We start from the raw sequence: 17,401 nt of genomic DNA, 5'->3' as shown, positions 1-17,401 counted from the left end.
TATTTGCCTCCCTTTCTACTCCCCTCTCCCTCTCTCTTTCTCTATCCTTCTCCCCCTCTGACTCCCTCTCTCTTCCACTCTGTACCCCCTCTGTCTCTCCCTCTCTCCTGCTTTCTCTGTTTGAAGATTTGCCACACTTGCCTGCCTACAAGGACAGCTCCTTCCCCTCTGGTCATCAGATTTCTGTCCACGAACCCAAGAACACTACTTTGCTCTCTTTTTCACCACTTATTTATTGCACATACTTCTGATGCTAACTTATAGTTTTTTTCAGTATTGCACTGTGCGGCTGCCACTAGACAACAAATTTCATGACATTCAGTATGTCGGCAATAATAAACCTGATTCTGATTCTGCAAATGTTGAAATCTGGAGCGACAATCTGCTGGAGGAACTCAACGGGTGGATGTGTGTGTGTGTGTGTGTGTGTGTGTGTGTGTGTGTGTGTGTGTGTGTGTGTGTGTGTGTGTGTGTGTGTGTGTGTGTGTGTGTGTGTGTGTGTGTGTGTGTGTCAGTGTGAGTGTGTGTGTGTGTGTGTGTGTGTGTGTCTGTGTGTGTGTGAGTGTGTGTGTGTGTGTGTGTGTCAGTGTGAGTGTGTGTGTGTGTGTGAGTGTGTGTGTGTCTGTGTGTGTGTGAGTGTGTGTGTGTCAGTGAGTGTGAGTGTGTGTGAGTGTGAGTGAGTGAGTGTGTGTGAGTATGAGTGAGTGTGAGTGAGAGTGAGTGAGTGTGTGTGAGTATGACTGAGAGTGTCAGTGTGAGAGTGAGTGAGTGTGTGTGTGTGAGTGTGTGTGTGTGTGTGTGTGTGTCAGTGAGTGAGTGTGTGTGAGTGTGAGTGAGTGTGTGTGAGTATGAGTGAGTATGAGTGAGTGTGAGTGAGAGTGAGTGAGTGTGTGTGAGTATGAGTGAGAGTGTCAGTGTGAGAGTGAGTGAGTGTGAGCGTGTGTGTGAGTGTCAGTGAGTGAGTGTGAGTGTGTGTGTGTGAGTGTGAGTGTGTGTGGGGTGTGTGCGCGCGTGTGTTGGGGGGGTCGGGGAAGGAATTATTGATGTTTTGGGTGGAGACCCTGTGTCATGAGATTTCTGGGCTCTTAGAACAGAGATGAGGAGGAATTTCTTTAGCCAGAGGCTTGTGAATCTGTGGAATTCTTTGCTACAGATGGCTGAGGAGTCCAAGTCACTGGGTATCTTTAAAACGGAGGCTGATAGGTTCTCGATTCAGGGCATCAAAGGTTACGGGGAGAAGGCAGGAGAATAGGGTTGAGAGGGATAATAAATCAGCCATTTGGAATGGTGGAACAGACTCGATGGGCCAAATGGCCTGATACTACTCCTTTGTCTTTTGGTCATTAGGAAGTGGTGATGGATCTTGGGCCAAAGCAGAAGATTAGCTAAGATCTCCAATGGCGAAGCATCTTGACGACTCCTCCTGCTCTGGTTCCTTTAGCTCTTTCTCTTAACACCATGAATTAAAAACAAAACAGAGGCTATTATCCAGTCCTTACTTCGCTCGCAGACCGCTCCTCCTTTGCCGGCTGGGCAACTGCAGGTGTAGTCCTCTCCATCATCTTCACAGGTGCCTCCGTGCAGACAGGGCTGGGAGTCACAAGGCCTGGGAAGTTTGACGTTGGTCTTTATGGAGAAGGGAGGTCTCCGGGTGGTGGCTGGCCTCATGGTGGTCGAGGGCCACTTGGCTTGTGGGAAGACTTTCGGCCACCTGGTGGTGGCAGGTGGCGGTCGCTTGGTGAGGGCCAGCGGGAGGGTGGCCAGCGAAGACGTGGTGGTGACGGGGACCGTGGTAGCAGCCGTGGTCGTGCTGGTTGTCGTAAACAGGACAGGCGCCCAATCTGCAGGGAAATTGATAGAGCATAGAACATTTAACACTACAGCACAGTCCAGGCCCTCCAGCTCACAGAGTTGTGCTGATCTTTTAACCTACTCTAAGATCAATCTAACCCTTCCTTCCTACATAACCCTCCATTTTTCTAACATCCATATACCTTTCTAAGGGTTTCCTAAATGAACTGATGCCTGCCTCTTCCACCACTCTGTGTAAGAAACCTACCTCTGATATCCCCACTATACTTTCCTCCAATCACTTTAAATTATGCTTCCTTAGTATTAGCCATTTCCACACTGGGAAAAAGCTCTGATTTTCCACTCTATCTATGCTTCTTATCATCTTGTAAACCTCTATCAAGTCACTTCTCAAACTCCTTCACTCCAATGAGAAAAGCCCGAGCTCACTCAACCTATCCTCAGAAGACATGCTCTCTAATCCAGGCAGCATCCTGGTAAATCTCCTCTGCACCCTCTCTGAAATGTCCACATCCTTCCTATAATGAGGTGACTAGAACTGAACACAATACTCCACGCGTGGTAATACAGAGCTGCAACATTACTTAATGGCTCTTGAACTCAATCCCTGACTAATGAAGACCAACACACAATGCTCCATCTGTTCCCAGTTTATGTTCCCAAGTTCCTGTCTAATAGCATTATAATTTGCTCTCTCCAAATTAAATCCTTCCTTCACCATCTGGTCCTATCCCTGCGTATTGTATTTCCTGGTCAAACCGGAAAGCTCACACACTCTCAGTTAAACTAACACGCCCAGAAATTCACAGGAATTCAATAGCATTCCTTCCCGAATTTTCACTTAGAAATTACCTCTACTGTGGGAAACGTTACAAAAGTGATTGGCTGAAAAAAATTACATCAGCACAACTTACAGAATGAATACAAATAACCGTTCTGCAGGTGGGCTAAGGAGAGCATTCCAACTGGAAGCAACACCGTCAGGTACAGAGGGGCCACTGCACAGAATCGGACCAAGCTGCAGGAAGTTGTAAACTCAGCGCGTTCCATCATGGGCACTGGCCTTCCCAGCATCGAGGACACCTTCAAAAGGTGATGCAACAAAAAGGCAATGTCCATCACTAAGGACCCCCCCCCCCCCCCAACACCCAAGACAAGCCCTCTTCTCGTGGCTACAGAAGCCTGAAGACACACACTCAACGATTCAGGAACAGCTTCGTCCCCTCTGCCATCTGAGTGGACAATGAACCAGTGAACACCGCCACACTACTTTTTTTGCTCCCTTTTTGCACTACTTACTTAATTTAAAGTTTTATATATTTCTTATTTAATATATTTTTGTTGTAATTTACAGTTTTTGTTATGCATTGCAGTGTACTGGTGCTGCAAAACAAGAAGTTCCATGACATGTGCCAGCGACATTAAACCTGATTCTGGTTCGGACTCAGGTCTGTGCATTACAATAACGGCTTGATCTAATTCCTAATCATCAGCCACGTTGCTCATTCGTCAGCACGGTGACGCAGCAGGTAGTGCGGATTCTTCCTTTTCCCAAGGACCTCAGTCTACCCACACCACATCACCCTGATTCATCGACTCGACTCTCTCTCTCCTCTGTGAGATTGGGGAGAGCACGGCGGCTCATGCCGGTCGCCCCCAGCACGTCCTCAGACTGTGCTGATTGATGACGCAAGTGACACATTTTACTGTGTGCTTCAATGCACAGGTGACAAGTAAAACTAACCCCCCGAATCTCTCAGAGCCTAAAGACTTGCAGGTCAGTAGGCTGCTACGAATTTGCCCAACCAGGTAGGTAAGAGATGGCAGACTTAGCTAAACATCACCCCAAGAAGTAAGAGTCTGCCCTTAACACATAAAGGGAACAGTCAAGCCTCTTTTGGTACCCAGAAAACAAAACAGAAGCTGTTAAACTACCATCAGACTGAAGCTAACCTAATGGACAGTCCAACCACGGTACTGCTGGGCAGCAGTTAGTGTCACACGTTACAGCGCCAGCCACTGCCCGTAAGAAGTTGGTACGCTCTTCCTGTGACCGCGTAGGTTTCCCCCACGTCCCAAAGGCGCACTGTTGATGCACCCAGAGTTAAGCCGGCTGGTATGTCTCTGGACTGTAGGAGGAAACCCATGTGGTTCATGGGGAGAACATGCAAATTCCTTTTAACCGGTGCCGGAATTGAACTCCGAGCTCCGACACCTCGAGTAGTAATAGTGTTGTGCAAACCACTACACCACCATGGCGTCTTTAGGCATCCTCTGATGCTGAAAGACTTTGAGCACATAACGGGAGGGAAATCCTTCCGCAGAATTAAAGGGTAAAGACCCTAAATTTCAAAAATAAATATTTATTTCAGGTAGACATTCACAGACCAGATGAGCCCACAGGGAGTCTGGGCAGTGTTACAAAGCAGATTTCAGCATGGAGTAGCATTGAGACCCGTTCATTGACCATAAGACCGTAAGATATGGAAGCAGAATTAGACCATTTGGAAGCAGAGATGGATAGGTCCTTGATTAGTCAGGGTGTCAAAGGTTATGGGGAGACGGCAGGAGAATGGGGTTGAGAGCCATGATGAAATGATGGAGCAGTCTTGATGGGCTGAATGGCCTAAATCTTCACCTATGTCTTATGGTCTTATGGACTCTCTGACTGTACGAGAACCAAAATCTGTTTACCAAAGTCCACGATCTTGATGTTGTCCTCTTCTGGTTTCTTCACAACGATAGATTTCTTCCTGGATTGTTTCACTTCCTGAAGCAGAGCCCTCTGTACATCCCGGGAGGTGTATCTTGTCCCTGGAAAGATTATAAATCAAAACATTCATAGTGCGGGAAAGAAAGCAACCTCACCGTTACATTTGAGGTGGAGTTGAGTGGACTCTCGATCCATTCCTCACTGCACATAAACAGCTCCTCCATGAAGAGAGTTATGAGCACTAAGTTTCAAGGAGTGCACATAATGGACGTTCCCACCTGGTCCCTCAACACCAACACAAAGGAGTGCACATAATGGACGTTCCCACCTGGTCCCTCAACACCAACACAAAGGGGTGCACATAATGGACGCTCTCACCTGGTCCCTCAACACCATCTCTTTGGTTAATAAAGCGCAGCACTGTCTCCACTTACTGAGGAGATTGAGGTGGCGTGAGTCTCTGTTCCCCCCCTCCACCCTCATTTTACAATTTTTACAAGAGCACCATCGAGAGTGTCCTGACCAGCTACATCACTGGCTGGTATGGGAGCTGCAAGGCATCAGACTGCAAGACCCTACAAAGGATTCTGAGGATCATTGGGATCTCTCTTCCACCCATCCGAGATATTTATCAGGAGTGCTGTGTACACAGGGCCCTTAGCATTGTCAATGATCCCTACGATATATCCAGCAATCTCTCTGACCCCTACCATCAGGCAGGAGGAACCATAGCATTAGGACAAGGACTGTTCAGATGGGAATCAGGTTCTTCCCCAGGCTGTGAGACAACTGAACTCCCTACCACCACGCAGGTCTCATCATGTATGAAATGTCATTAGCGCTTTATTGTCAATTTTTCAATTTGTATCATACATGCACCTTATTATTTGTTAATTTATTAGTGGTGATATCACTTTATGTGTTATAGAAACACAGAAAAACTTACAGCACAATACAGGCCCCTCGTCCCACAAATCTGTGCGGAACATGTCCCTACCTTAGAAATTACCTAGAGTTACCCATAGCCCTCTATTCTTCTAAGCTCCATGTACCTAGCCAGGAGTCTCTTAAAAGACCCTATCATATCCACCTCCACCACCACTGCCGGCAGCCCATTCCACGCACTCACCACTCTCTGTGTAAAAAACTTACCCCTGACATCTCCTCTGTATCTACTTCCAAGCACCTTAAAACTGTGCCCTCTTGTGCTAATCATTTCAGCCCTGGGGAAAAGCCTCTGACTATCCACACGATCAGTGCCTCTCATCATCTTATACACCTCTATTAGGTCACCTCTCATCCTCCGTCGCTCCGAGGAGAAAAGGCCGAGTTCACTCAGCCATTATGTACGTGAGTTATACGTACTGTGTTGTGCAGCTTGATCCAGAGAGATGTTGTTTCACTTGCTGGTACACGTGTGTATAGTTAAATGACAATAAACTGCACTTGAACTTGAATTTGTACTTAATAGGTTAGCACTTACTTGGATCAAAATGGACTTCAAAGATAGTCCGTACAGAGTTGCTGGGACCCAGACCACGCACCCGGACACTCTTAAAATCTTTCTTGATGTTTGAGTTCCCGAGTAATTCGTTCAGCTGGATGGGGAGAGATGGTGGGACATGTGGATAAGTGATCAGTTGCAAGAAACAACACACACTTGGCTGAAAACAAAGTGATTCATCATGTGTGTCGGGGTAACCAATGACCCAAATGTGCAATTATGAACCAGAGGATCTGCAGGTGCTGGAAATCCAGAGTAACACGCAAACGACAGGCTGGAGGTCTCAGCCCAAAACGATGACTCCTTCTTCCTCTCCATAGATGCTGCCTGACCTGCAATGTTCGGAATTATGAGTTTTGTGAGGCATTAGGTTCAAAGCTTGGTCTTCTGCAGTGACCTTTGCATGCAGCCATTCCATAAGAGGCAACTAACCACCAACCAATGTTGAATGGGACCAAACCAGACAATAAAGGAAAATTTTAAACTTAAGTAATGGCCACCAAATTCCCAAAGAACAATATTAAGAGATGACTGTTGTGTTTGAGGGCCTCTAATGGGGGTCACAGGAGCACAAAAGCAGCTTAGGGGTGCTATGGTTATGTAGTGGTCACTGCAACGCCGTTACAGCTTGGGGTGTTGGAGTTCACAGTTCAATTCCAGCATCCTCTGTAAGAATGTTTGTACAATCTTCCCATGTGTGTGGGTTTCCTCTGGGTGTTCTAGTTTCCACCCATAGTCCACAGACATACCAGTTAGTAGGTTAATTAGTCATTGTAAATTATCCCATGATTAGGCTAGGATTAAATAGTTGAGTTACTGTAGGGCAGTGTTGGGCTGGAGGTTCTGTTCTGCACTGTATCACTAAATAGATAAAAATGAAGTATGTGTTTGAAATTTTACCTATTGATTTGAACCTTAAATCTAATTTATTTTCAGCTGGATGACACTGGCTGTATCTCTGCCCCTCATCCACAAAGTGACAAGTGAGTCTATTTCAATTCAGAATGAAGGCAACCACAGCCGTGATCTAATGGGGATGAATGAGGCAGGTTGCTACGGAAATGAATCCACAACCCCAGTACTCAGTGCCGTTAATACCCAATTTGTTTCTCACCAGCAAGCTGACTCTGGGCTGATATCTTGCATGGCACAGCAAAAAGATTAGCTTGGAACGGGAGATAAATGAGTGTGCAGAATGCAGAAAGCAGTAATAGCAGAAACCAATTAGAACAGTACAGCACAGGAACTGGCCCTTCGGCCTACAATGTCTGTGCTGAACGTAATGCCAGATTAAACCAATCCATTCTGCCTGCCAGTATTTTGTGCAAACACAACATAAACATTGTTTGTGTTTACTCTCCTCTCCTATCAGATTCCTTCTTCTTCAGCACTTTACCTCTTCCACCAATCACCTCCCAGCTTCTTATTTCATTCCCCCTCCCAATCCACTCACTTCACCACCCCCCCCCCCCCACCTGGTCTCACTTATCACTGTCAGGGTGAGGAACAACTTCTCATATTCTATCTGGGTAGCCTCCAACCTGGCAACACGAAGATCGATTTCTCTAAACTTCAGTAACTTCTTCCCCACCCCTTCTTCAAATCCCCACTTTGACCAACACATCCCAGGGTGTGCTCCCTCAAGTATCATCACACATTCATTCACTGGCCCCCTCACCGGCCTATCATTTCCTCCCAGTGCTCCTCATCCTTCCCTCTCTCCCATGGTCCACTCTCCTCTCCTATCAGATTCCTTCTTCATCAGTCCTTTATCTTTTCCACCAATCAACTCCCAGCTTCTTCCTTCCCCACCCACCCACCTTCCCCCTCACCTGGTCTCACCTATCACCTGCCAGCTTGTACTCCTTCCCCTCCCCCAACCTTATTCTGGCTTCCTTCCTCTCCAGTCCTGATGAAGGCTTTCAGCCTGAAAGATCGACTCTTTATCCGTTCCTGTAGATGCTGCCTGACCTGCTGAGTTCGTTTAGGCATTTTATATGTGTTAGTACACATTTCCACCATCTGCAGGATCTCTTGTACTTATAATAATTGTTTACATCTGAAAATGGAACAATTTTGGGCACCATGACGCAGATACTGCCCGGGGCCTTCCAGAATTTGGAGTCCAATTCTGGCACCGTTCTGTATGGAATGCGTGGGTTTTCTCCGAGTGCTCCGGTTTCCTCTGGCAGTCCAAACACGTAACAGGCACTTTAGATGGTCATTGTAAATTGTCCTGTGACTGGGTTGGGGTGGCACAGTAGCACAGCACTTTACAACGCCAGCATCTCGGGTTTAATTCCCAATGCTGCCTCTGAGGAGGTTGTACGCTCTCCCTGTGTCCACATGGGTTTCCTCCGGGTGCTCTGGGTATCTCCCACCGTCCAAATATGTACCGATTAGTAGTTAACTGGTCACTGTAAATTGTCTCGTGGTTAGGGTGGGATTGAATTGGTGGTGGTGTGAGGGGTTACTGGGCGGCATGGCTTGAAGGGCTGAAAGAGCCTATCTCAATAAATAAATAATCAGGACTGTGGGGTTGCTGGGGTGGTGTGGCTCAGAGGGCTGGAAGGGCCTACTCCACACTGTATCTCTACACAAACAAATAAATAACGTATGAACGAATGTTTCCCAGTCTCCGTACAATCTAATTCTTCTCTGTCTAACGAATCAGATACAAATCATGGACGGTCAGTTAACTGAATCACTTACAGTGCTCTCAATACTCCTTGCTGTTTCACCAAACAGTTCAGACTTCGGGTCATCCATCTCTGGAGTGTAAAAAAGTTCCTGGCCCTCTACTTCTTCCAAAATAAGGACACCTTGGAATACCTTAGTAGCTATGAAAAGCAAAATAAAGAGACAAAAAGGGAAAGTTGGGATGAATCTACAGTCTGGCTCACAATGACAAGCATCACTGTCTGACTGGAAGGTGAATGGTTGGTAGTGCCAGTCTTAGGGTTAGTAGAATGAGCGTCTTTGAATTAGTAGTTTATAGGACATTCGGAATAGGTGCAAATGTACGTTTGGTGCATAAATACCAGATGTTACCACAATATTTGTTCCAGTTCTCCGAACTATTGAGGTAGGCAAGAAGTTAAGTAGACAAAGAGAAAGAATTATTAGAGAAGAAACAGATGGAAATGAATAAATAGATTAAAACTCCTAGAGCAATTCACTTTAACATTGAAATTAAAATGCATTTTGCATTTTTGCATTCAGACACCACACTTTCATATCAGAATGAATACGTCCCTGATTGAGTCACATCGTTCAATCGGACAATATCGTTATAATTTCCTTTTGTTCTTGATTGGAGATTCTGAGGAAGAGAAATTTCACAAACATTTCTCTGTAATTAACTCCATAAATTACTATTTATAAATTAAGGAAAACAATTTTTCTGCTTTTGTGGTTTGGAAAATTTTTGTAGATTTCAAGCTGTCTTGGTTGTAGATCTCCTAGGTCATTTGGAAAGAGGATAATTTACCCAAGATGCAATTTAAAACCGCTACAACATCGTAATGTTGTAGAAAATAACACCAGGGACATTTGATCCCAGTACACTATCAATGTGCTGAATGCTGCTATTTTTATGCAGCAACGTTTTCTCAAACGTGGAAAGATAATCCAAGCATCCAGAGCAGTGAAAAATAGAGAGAAAACTCCACCCCTTAGAGCTGGGTGCTTTTTCCCCAGAGTCACCAGAGCAAAAGATTTACGTGTGGAAGCCAGAATATCTGCCTTACTCGAGCTCGCAGATCTTCTTCCGCCCATCAATTAAATTTAACCAATCTCCCTCAAAAGAAAATTGGTAGGTCAGCTTGTTTGAACTATGCTCCTAAACTGTGGAATTCAATACCTAAAACTATAAGAGATGCAGACTCAGTTGACACTTTTAAACACCAACTCAAAACCTATTTACTTAACCTTGCTTTTACCCAACATAATTTTCTCTTTTATTTTTAAGTTTGCACTTTATCCCATTGTAAAGCACATTGAACTATATTGTTGGTATGAAAAGAGCTGTAGAAATAAGTTTTTATTATTATCAACGTTATTATTACTGACATATAAGGGACTTTATTGAAAACCGTAATGAAATCTGATATCTAAATTTCTAACTTGAAGGCACTTACGTGGACAGTTGCTTCCCTCACTGTCAACAGATGGCGTCTTCCCGTCAGCACAGCAGCCAAACTCTGTATTGTCACATGTAGATCTCTCAATTGGACCAGAAGATGGAGTTTCTGCCGAGGAGTCATTGAAAACTATGGATGACAAAGGTTAATCTAGGTTAACTGAACTCTGGACTGCTTCTCTTACTGTACTGTCCAAAATCTTAGGCACCTTAAATATTTTACATAGTTTCAAATGGTCTGGCCTTCACAGAGCCCTGATCTCAACATCGAGGCTGTCTGGGATTACCTGGAGAGACAGTAGCAAGCGAGACAGCCAAAGTCTGCAGAAGAATTGTGTCAAGTTCTCCAAGATGCTTGGAACAACCTACCAGCTGATTTTCTTATAAAACTGCACGACCATGTACCTAAGAGAATTGATGCAGCTTGAAAGGTAAAGGGAGGTCACACCAAATATTGATTAGATTTTGTTTTTCACTATATACTGCTCTTTATAGTAATCTTAGTTATTTGGAAACTTTTCATTTCATTATTTTTTAAACCATCTTCACTTTATATGTGCCTAAGAATTTTGTACAGTACTGTATGTATATACCTTTTCTTGTCCATAACCTACAATGCCATCAAGGAACTTAAATCCCCATAAACACATTGAGTTATAGGTTAATACAGCACACAGGCCCAACCGGTCCATGCTGACTATGGTGCCCTCTCAACTACAGCCAATATTTTGGGTTTAGACCATATCCCCCCAAGCTCAATCTCTCCATCGACCTATCCAAGTGTTTCTTAAATGGTACTATTGTACTTCCTCAACACTTCCTCTGGCAGCTCGTTCAATACACACACCACCCTCTGTGTGAGGCTGTTACCCCTCAGGCCTCTTTGAAATCTTTCCCCTCTCACCTTAGACCTATACCTCCTAGTTTTGGACTCCCCTATTCCAGGTGAAGGAAGGCTATAAGTGCACCTTATCAATGCTTCTCAAATTTTTAAACATTTCTATAAGACCACCCTTCATTCTCCTACGTTCCAAGGAATAAAGACTTAGCCTACCAGCCTCTCCCTATAACTCAGGCCCTCTAGCTTGGCAACATCCACATAAATATTTTCTGTACTTTTTCCAGTTCAACCACATCTTTCCTATAACAGAGTAACCAGAAATGTGCACAATACTCCAAGTGTGGCCTCTCCAACAATTTGGGCAGGAATTTCTTTAGCTGAAGGGCAGTGAATCTGTGGAATTCATTGCCACTGATGGCTGGAAGGACAAGTCATTGGGTACACTTCAAGTGAAGGTTGATAGGTTTTTGATTAGTAAGGGCGTCAGAGGTTACGGGGAGAAGGCAGGAGAATGAAGTTGAGAGGGATAGTAAGTCAAACATGATGGGCTTAATGGCCTAAATCCTGCTCCTATGTTTTACTGTGTTATACAACTGCATCATACTGGAACTAAGGGTGAAAGATGAAATGTTTAAAGGGAATGGGGGGGGGAGGAACTTCTTCACTCAGAGGGCAGTGAGAGTATGGAACAAGCTGCCAACAGAAGTGGTGGATGCAGGTTTGATTGCAACATTTAAGAGAAGTTTGGATAGTTACATGGATGGGAAGGCTACAGTCCAAGTACAGGTTAATGGGAGATGGCTGGTTAATAGTTCTGGCATGGACTAGATGGGCCAGAGGGCCTGTTCCTGTGCTGTAGTGACTCTATGTTGAACCTTCAAGCCAGTTGTTGTAGATAAGTATTAATTACACTTTCCATATACTAATATTAGAAACATTGAGAAATATTTTGTTACTTGCGTAAGACCTGATTGTATTAATCACTAGAGTTAACAAGAATCAGAGGTGAATTAATTGCAATTCTTACAGGGTTTGACACAGGGATGATGCTTCACCCAGCCTTAAACAGGGTCACAGTCTAGGAATAAAAGTTTGGTTTACCCGAGACAGGTTTGAGGGGAAATTCCTTTGCCTAGGGAGCACCAACACTTGGGAATTCTCAGTCCAAAACTGCTAAGGCGGTTCAGTAGCAGAGAATATTCACGGCAAATGCAGTGACACCTGTAAACTGCCCTCCCAGCACATCACAAACAATGAGGCAAAGGACGTACTCCACACTATGTTTCAATGTTCCATATAAAAGCTAATCTTTAACCAAATTGGCAGGGTGGGGAAAAAACAATCTTCTGAGCAATGGAATGAAATAACTGAGTGTTTGAAATTCACTAGTTTAGTCTGTAATCTTGGGTATTTCATAAGAATCAGATTCTGAATGAATCCCTATCTTGTGCTTGCAGATAGATAAGATGCCAATATTACCCTGACACCTAACAACCTTCGGGAATGTTTTGAAGTCATCCGATACCAAAAGCAATGATCTGCATTCATTTATTTGATCTTGCAATATTGCTAAATTACACTCAGAGGCCTCTTTATTAGATACGCCTGCTTGTAATACAAACATCTAATCAGTCAATCACGCGGCAGCAACCCATTGCATAACAGCACGCTGACATGGACAATAGGTTCAGTTGTTGTTTAGACCAAACATCAGAGTGGGGAAGAAATGTGATCTAAGCGACTTTGACCGTGGAGTGATTGTTGGTGCCAGATGGGGTGCTTTGAGTATCTCAGAAACTGCTGATCTCCTGGGATTTTCACTCACAACAGTCTCTAGAGTTTACAGAGAATGGTGCAATAAAAAACAGAACACACCCAAGTGAGCAGCAAGTCTGTGGATGCAAATGCCTCATTAATGAGAAAGGTCAGAGGAGAATGGCCAGGTTGGTTCAGGCTACAGTAACTCAAATAACTACACATTACAACAGTGGTGTGCAGAAAAGCACATAACGCACAATGTGTTGAACCTTGAAGTGGATGTGCTGCAGCAGTAGATGATCAGAGACATGCACTCAGTGGCCCCTTTATTAGGTACAGGAGGTACGTAATAAAGTGAACTCTGAGTGCATGTTGTATTTCAATATCCTTGCAGCAGTAAAGAACAAGGTGAAATTTGTAAGTGCAATAAAACTATCAAGTAAACCTGACATAAGACATGAATTATTTAACTGCATCTGTCTGCTTGATAAATAAATGTTCAAAGTAAATTTATTATCAAAGTACACATATGTCACCAAATACAATCCTGAGATTCATTTTCTTGACGGCATACTCAACATATCTATAGAATAATAACTATAACAGAATCAATGAAAGACTGCCCAACTAAGTTGTTCAACCAGAGTTCAGAAGACAACAAACTGTGCAAATACCAGAAGCAGAAATAATAATAATAAGTAAATAAATAAATGAGCAACAAATATCAAGCATATGAGATGAAGTCCTTGAAAATGAGTTCATAGGTTGTGAGAACATTTCAATGATGGGGCAAGTGAAGTTGAGTGAAGATATCCCCTTTGGTTCAAAAGCTTGATGGTTGAGGGGTAGTAATTGTCCCTGAACCTGTTGGTGTGGGTCCCAAAGCTCTTGTACCTTCTTCCTAATGGCAGTAACGAGAAGAGAACAGATCCTGTGTGGTAGGGGTCCCTGATGATGGATGCTGCTTTCCTGTGACAGTGTTTCATGTAGATATGCTCAATGGTTGGGAGGGCTTACCTGTGATGTCATTAATCAGTGTTACCTTACTTGTTCGATTCACATTCGTGTACTTTCATGCATGACTCCCTCCACCCAAGCCATACTTTCTTCTCACTGCTAACATTGGTTAGGAGCTACAGGAGCCCTAGGACCCACATCACCATCAAACATCCGGCTCCTGAACCAGTGTGGATAACTTCACTCACCTCAACACTGAACTGATTCCACAAATTACAGGCTCAGTTTGAAGTACTCTACAACTCATGCCCTCAATATTTATTACTTATTTATTTTATTGTTATTATTATTTTGTTTCTTCTTTTATATTAATTTATTGCCTTCTGCACGTTGGTTTTTTATCTGTCTTGTTTTTGCACCTTTTCTATTGTGTTCAGTTGTGAATGCCCACAGGAAAATGAATCTCTGGATTGCATACAGTGACAGATGTGTACTTTGGTAATCAATTTACTTCGAATGACTGTTGCTGAACTTGACAGAATGAGTTGGAAATAAAGCATAAAGTGCATTTCCTGTGGTATAACAATAACAGGAGTGTTGAAATACATAACTAGCAACATCATTATTAGCAAGGTGGTGGGTGCAGCCCGCAAGTGTCACTATACTTCCAACACCATCACAGCATGCCACAACTTACTAACCTTAACCCACAGCGCTTTGGCATGTGGGACGAAACCAGAGCACCGGATGAAGCCCATGCGGTCATGGGAAGAATGCACAGACAAAAATTGCTGGAGGAACTTAGCAAGTAGGCAGTATCTATGGAGGGGAATAAATAGTTGCCATTTCGGGCCAAGACCCTTCAACAGGACTAGAAAGGCAGGGGGCAGAAGCCAGAATAGAAGGCAGATGAGGGAGAAGAAGGATTATAGGTGATAGGTGAGACCAGGTGAGGGAGAAAGTAGGTGGGCTGGGGAAATGGGATGAAGTAAGGAGCTGGGATCCCAGAAAACAGCACACTTCACAATTTATATTACCGACAGTAAAACAGATTCTGATTCTGACAAAGTGAAAGAAAAATATCAACCATGATAGAATGGCAGAGCAGACTCAATGGGTTGAATGGCCTAAGTCAGCTCCTACCGTATATCGCATGGTCTCAAGGCAGTCCCGAATAACCCTCAGGCACTGCCCTCTTCCTAAGTGGAATTTCATCTGGTGTTTGAAGTGAAATCCCACAGCAGCAGTAGTATAGTGGTTAGCATAACACTTTTACAGCCTCACCGACCAGGGTTCAAGTCCCGCCACTGTCTGTAAGGAGTTTGTACGTTCTCCCTGTGACCGCGTGGATGTCCTCCAGGTGCTCGGGTTTCCTCCCACAGTCCGAAGGTGTATCGGTTAATACGTTAATTGGTCACATGGTGGTGAGGGCTGGTTGGGCCTGCTACTGTGTTGTACTGTATTTCTAAATAATAAAATAATTTTTAAAAAGATTTTTTTTTCCCCTGAGAGATAACTGATTCTTTGAGTAAGCAAGAAATGATATTTTTCCCAATACCAAACCAATTAGCCTTTCTGTTAGAGGAAGTACAATATTGGCTCCAGAGGTTAACCCTCACATATCTGTACATCAATAATGGCAGAGTAAGGACTCCCTTGAATTGGTGACTTATTGCACTAAAGGAAATCATATCACATTACCCAAAGGCTCTCCTCCACTCGCCTCCATATCACCACTCGCCTCCAGATCAACGTCGCCACTGAAGTCCCCACTGCCCGACAGGTCAGGAGGCTCGGATGGAAGGAGTGGCTTCGCAGACGGGGCAGTGGCTGGGTAGCCAGTGACGACAGGGCCTCCGGTAACCGTGGAGATCTTGGTTTGGTCCAGTGGCCTTATTGTGGTTTGTGCAAAGGGAAGAGAAGGAAGCTTTGCTTCATTATACGTTATATTTTGCTTCTCCACCTTACTGGATCGAATGAACTCTTCGCTTAGTGTAGGTGGGAGGGGCGATGGGGATGATTCTGTCCATTTGGTTGTCAGCCCGTTACTGCTGGAGGCTGTGGGGGTCAGCCTTGGTGGAGTACCTGCTGGGAGATAAGATGGTTTCCATTAATAACAGAAGCATGCTCAGGAAAGGTTAAGGTACACTCGAAATATCAGGTCCTCAAGAAGACAATATCTACTATCAAAGATCCCCACCATCGGTAGTTCTACAAGAGGTACTGACTCAAGAAGGCAACATCCATCAACAAAGATCTCCACCATCCAGGCCATGCCATCTTCTTGCAGCTACCCTGGGGAAGGAGGTACAGAAGCCTGAAGACCCACCCCACCAGGTTCAGGAACAGCTAATTCCCTTCAGCAATTTGGTGCTTGAACCAAGTGGCACAACCCTAATCACCACCTCAGTAAAGCAACATCTTGCCTACAATGGACTCTTTTGTTCTAATTCTACGATCTTTCTCAAGGACTAAACTGAGCTGCCTCAACTTGCTGTATCATCCACGGGTTTGTGACTGGTCGGAGAGGCAGCACGGCAACAAAGTACTTTACACAGCCAGTAACCCAGCTTCAGTTCCTGCCGCTATCTGTTCTCCTTGAGACCGCGTGGTTTTCCTGCGGGTGTTCCAGTTTCCTCCCACATTGTGCTGGTAGGTTAATTTGTCAGACGGGTGTAATTGGGTCAGAAAGGCCTGTTTACTGTGCTGTGCTTTTAAATAAGATAAAACTAAATAAAACACTCCATGGTCCAGTTACACTGTTACAAAACAGCCCGGGGTCACCGTGACAAGAGGGGCCAGCCTGTGCCAGTTGAACACTGCCGTTTGTTGGGAACATCAGCAAGGAAGATGAAGGTAGCTTTGGCAGTGAACATGCCTGTCTTCTCGCTGTCCTGGGACCTTTTACACGGGCTGATGATTGTATCGTTGGTCATGTAATATCCCAAAATGATTAGGAACCATCTGCCGCATATACTCTGCTTTAAATGCCTGGTTTCAGAGAGTTTATTAGTGTTAGGAGATTTAAGCTTGCAGAAGTTAAGTACTGCATCTGATAAAATTCCAAAACAGAACTCTGTAAAATCATGATTTAAATACTTATTGCTCTTTTAAAATGGATTGCAAAAATGGAGTTAGAGTCGAAGTTGAGTTTCTCATGTGGATTAGAAAACATTTCTTCTGTTGAGTGAGCTGAGGCTCTTCTCTTTGGAGTGAAGGAGGATGAGAAGTAACTTGACAGAGGCGTATTAGATGAGAAGAAGCACAGAACTACTGACATTTACCCAGACAGAAATAGCTAATATGAAGCGGCATCATTTGAAGGTGTTTGGAGGGAAGAATAGGGGGGCGTGTCAGAGGTACAGAAGGTTTTTTTTACACAGAGAGTGGTTTGTGTCAGGGTGGTTGTAGAGGTAGATACATGAGAGACGTTGCAAAGACTTTTAGATAGGCACTTTCATGATAGAAAAACATGGAGGGAAGGGTTTGATTGATTTAGATTTACAGCAAGTTAAACGGTCAGCATAACATCACAACCTATTATTTCGTTTGCTGCAAGAAGCAAGAAGGGTTGCAACCTCAGGCAGGCAATACAGGACTTGAAAGTCCACAAAACCTGTTTGACTTAGTTGGATTAGACTGTATAATTGCTACTTTCTTTACAGTTTAACTATT

At 44.2% G+C, this 17,401-nt stretch overlaps 1 protein-coding gene across 13 annotated transcripts in view; it reads right to left on the bottom strand.

Annotated features, from left to right (window-relative positions):
* The window catches only part of agrn (agrin), a 523,540-nt gene that overhangs the window by 61,326 nt on the left and 444,813 nt on the right, over positions 1-17,401 (bottom strand). For 11 of the 13 annotated variants that reach the window (XM_073032309.1, XM_073032316.1, XM_073032314.1 and 8 more), the window contains 6 exons: positions 15,428-15,814; positions 10,169-10,300; positions 8,742-8,869; positions 6,009-6,123; positions 4,507-4,626; positions 1,500-1,841 (listed from right to left, as the gene is read on the bottom strand). In XM_073032309.1, the coding sequence (XP_072888410.1) occupies positions 1,500-1,841; positions 4,507-4,626; positions 6,009-6,123; positions 8,742-8,869; positions 10,169-10,300; positions 15,428-15,814 (1,224 nt within the window). The remainder of the gene's footprint in view (positions 1-1,499; positions 1,842-4,506; positions 4,627-6,008; positions 6,124-8,741; positions 8,870-10,168; positions 10,301-15,427; positions 15,815-17,401) is intronic. The other 2 variants (XM_073032310.1, XM_073032315.1) reach the window with 1 other exon arrangement.

The sequence above is a fragment of the Hemitrygon akajei genome, chromosome 29 (assembly GCF_048418815.1).
Source record: "Hemitrygon akajei chromosome 29, sHemAka1.3, whole genome shotgun sequence".
Lineage (NCBI taxonomy): Eukaryota > Metazoa > Chordata > Chondrichthyes > Myliobatiformes > Dasyatidae > Hemitrygon > Hemitrygon akajei.
This window is presented reverse-complemented; position numbering and strand designations above follow the sequence as displayed.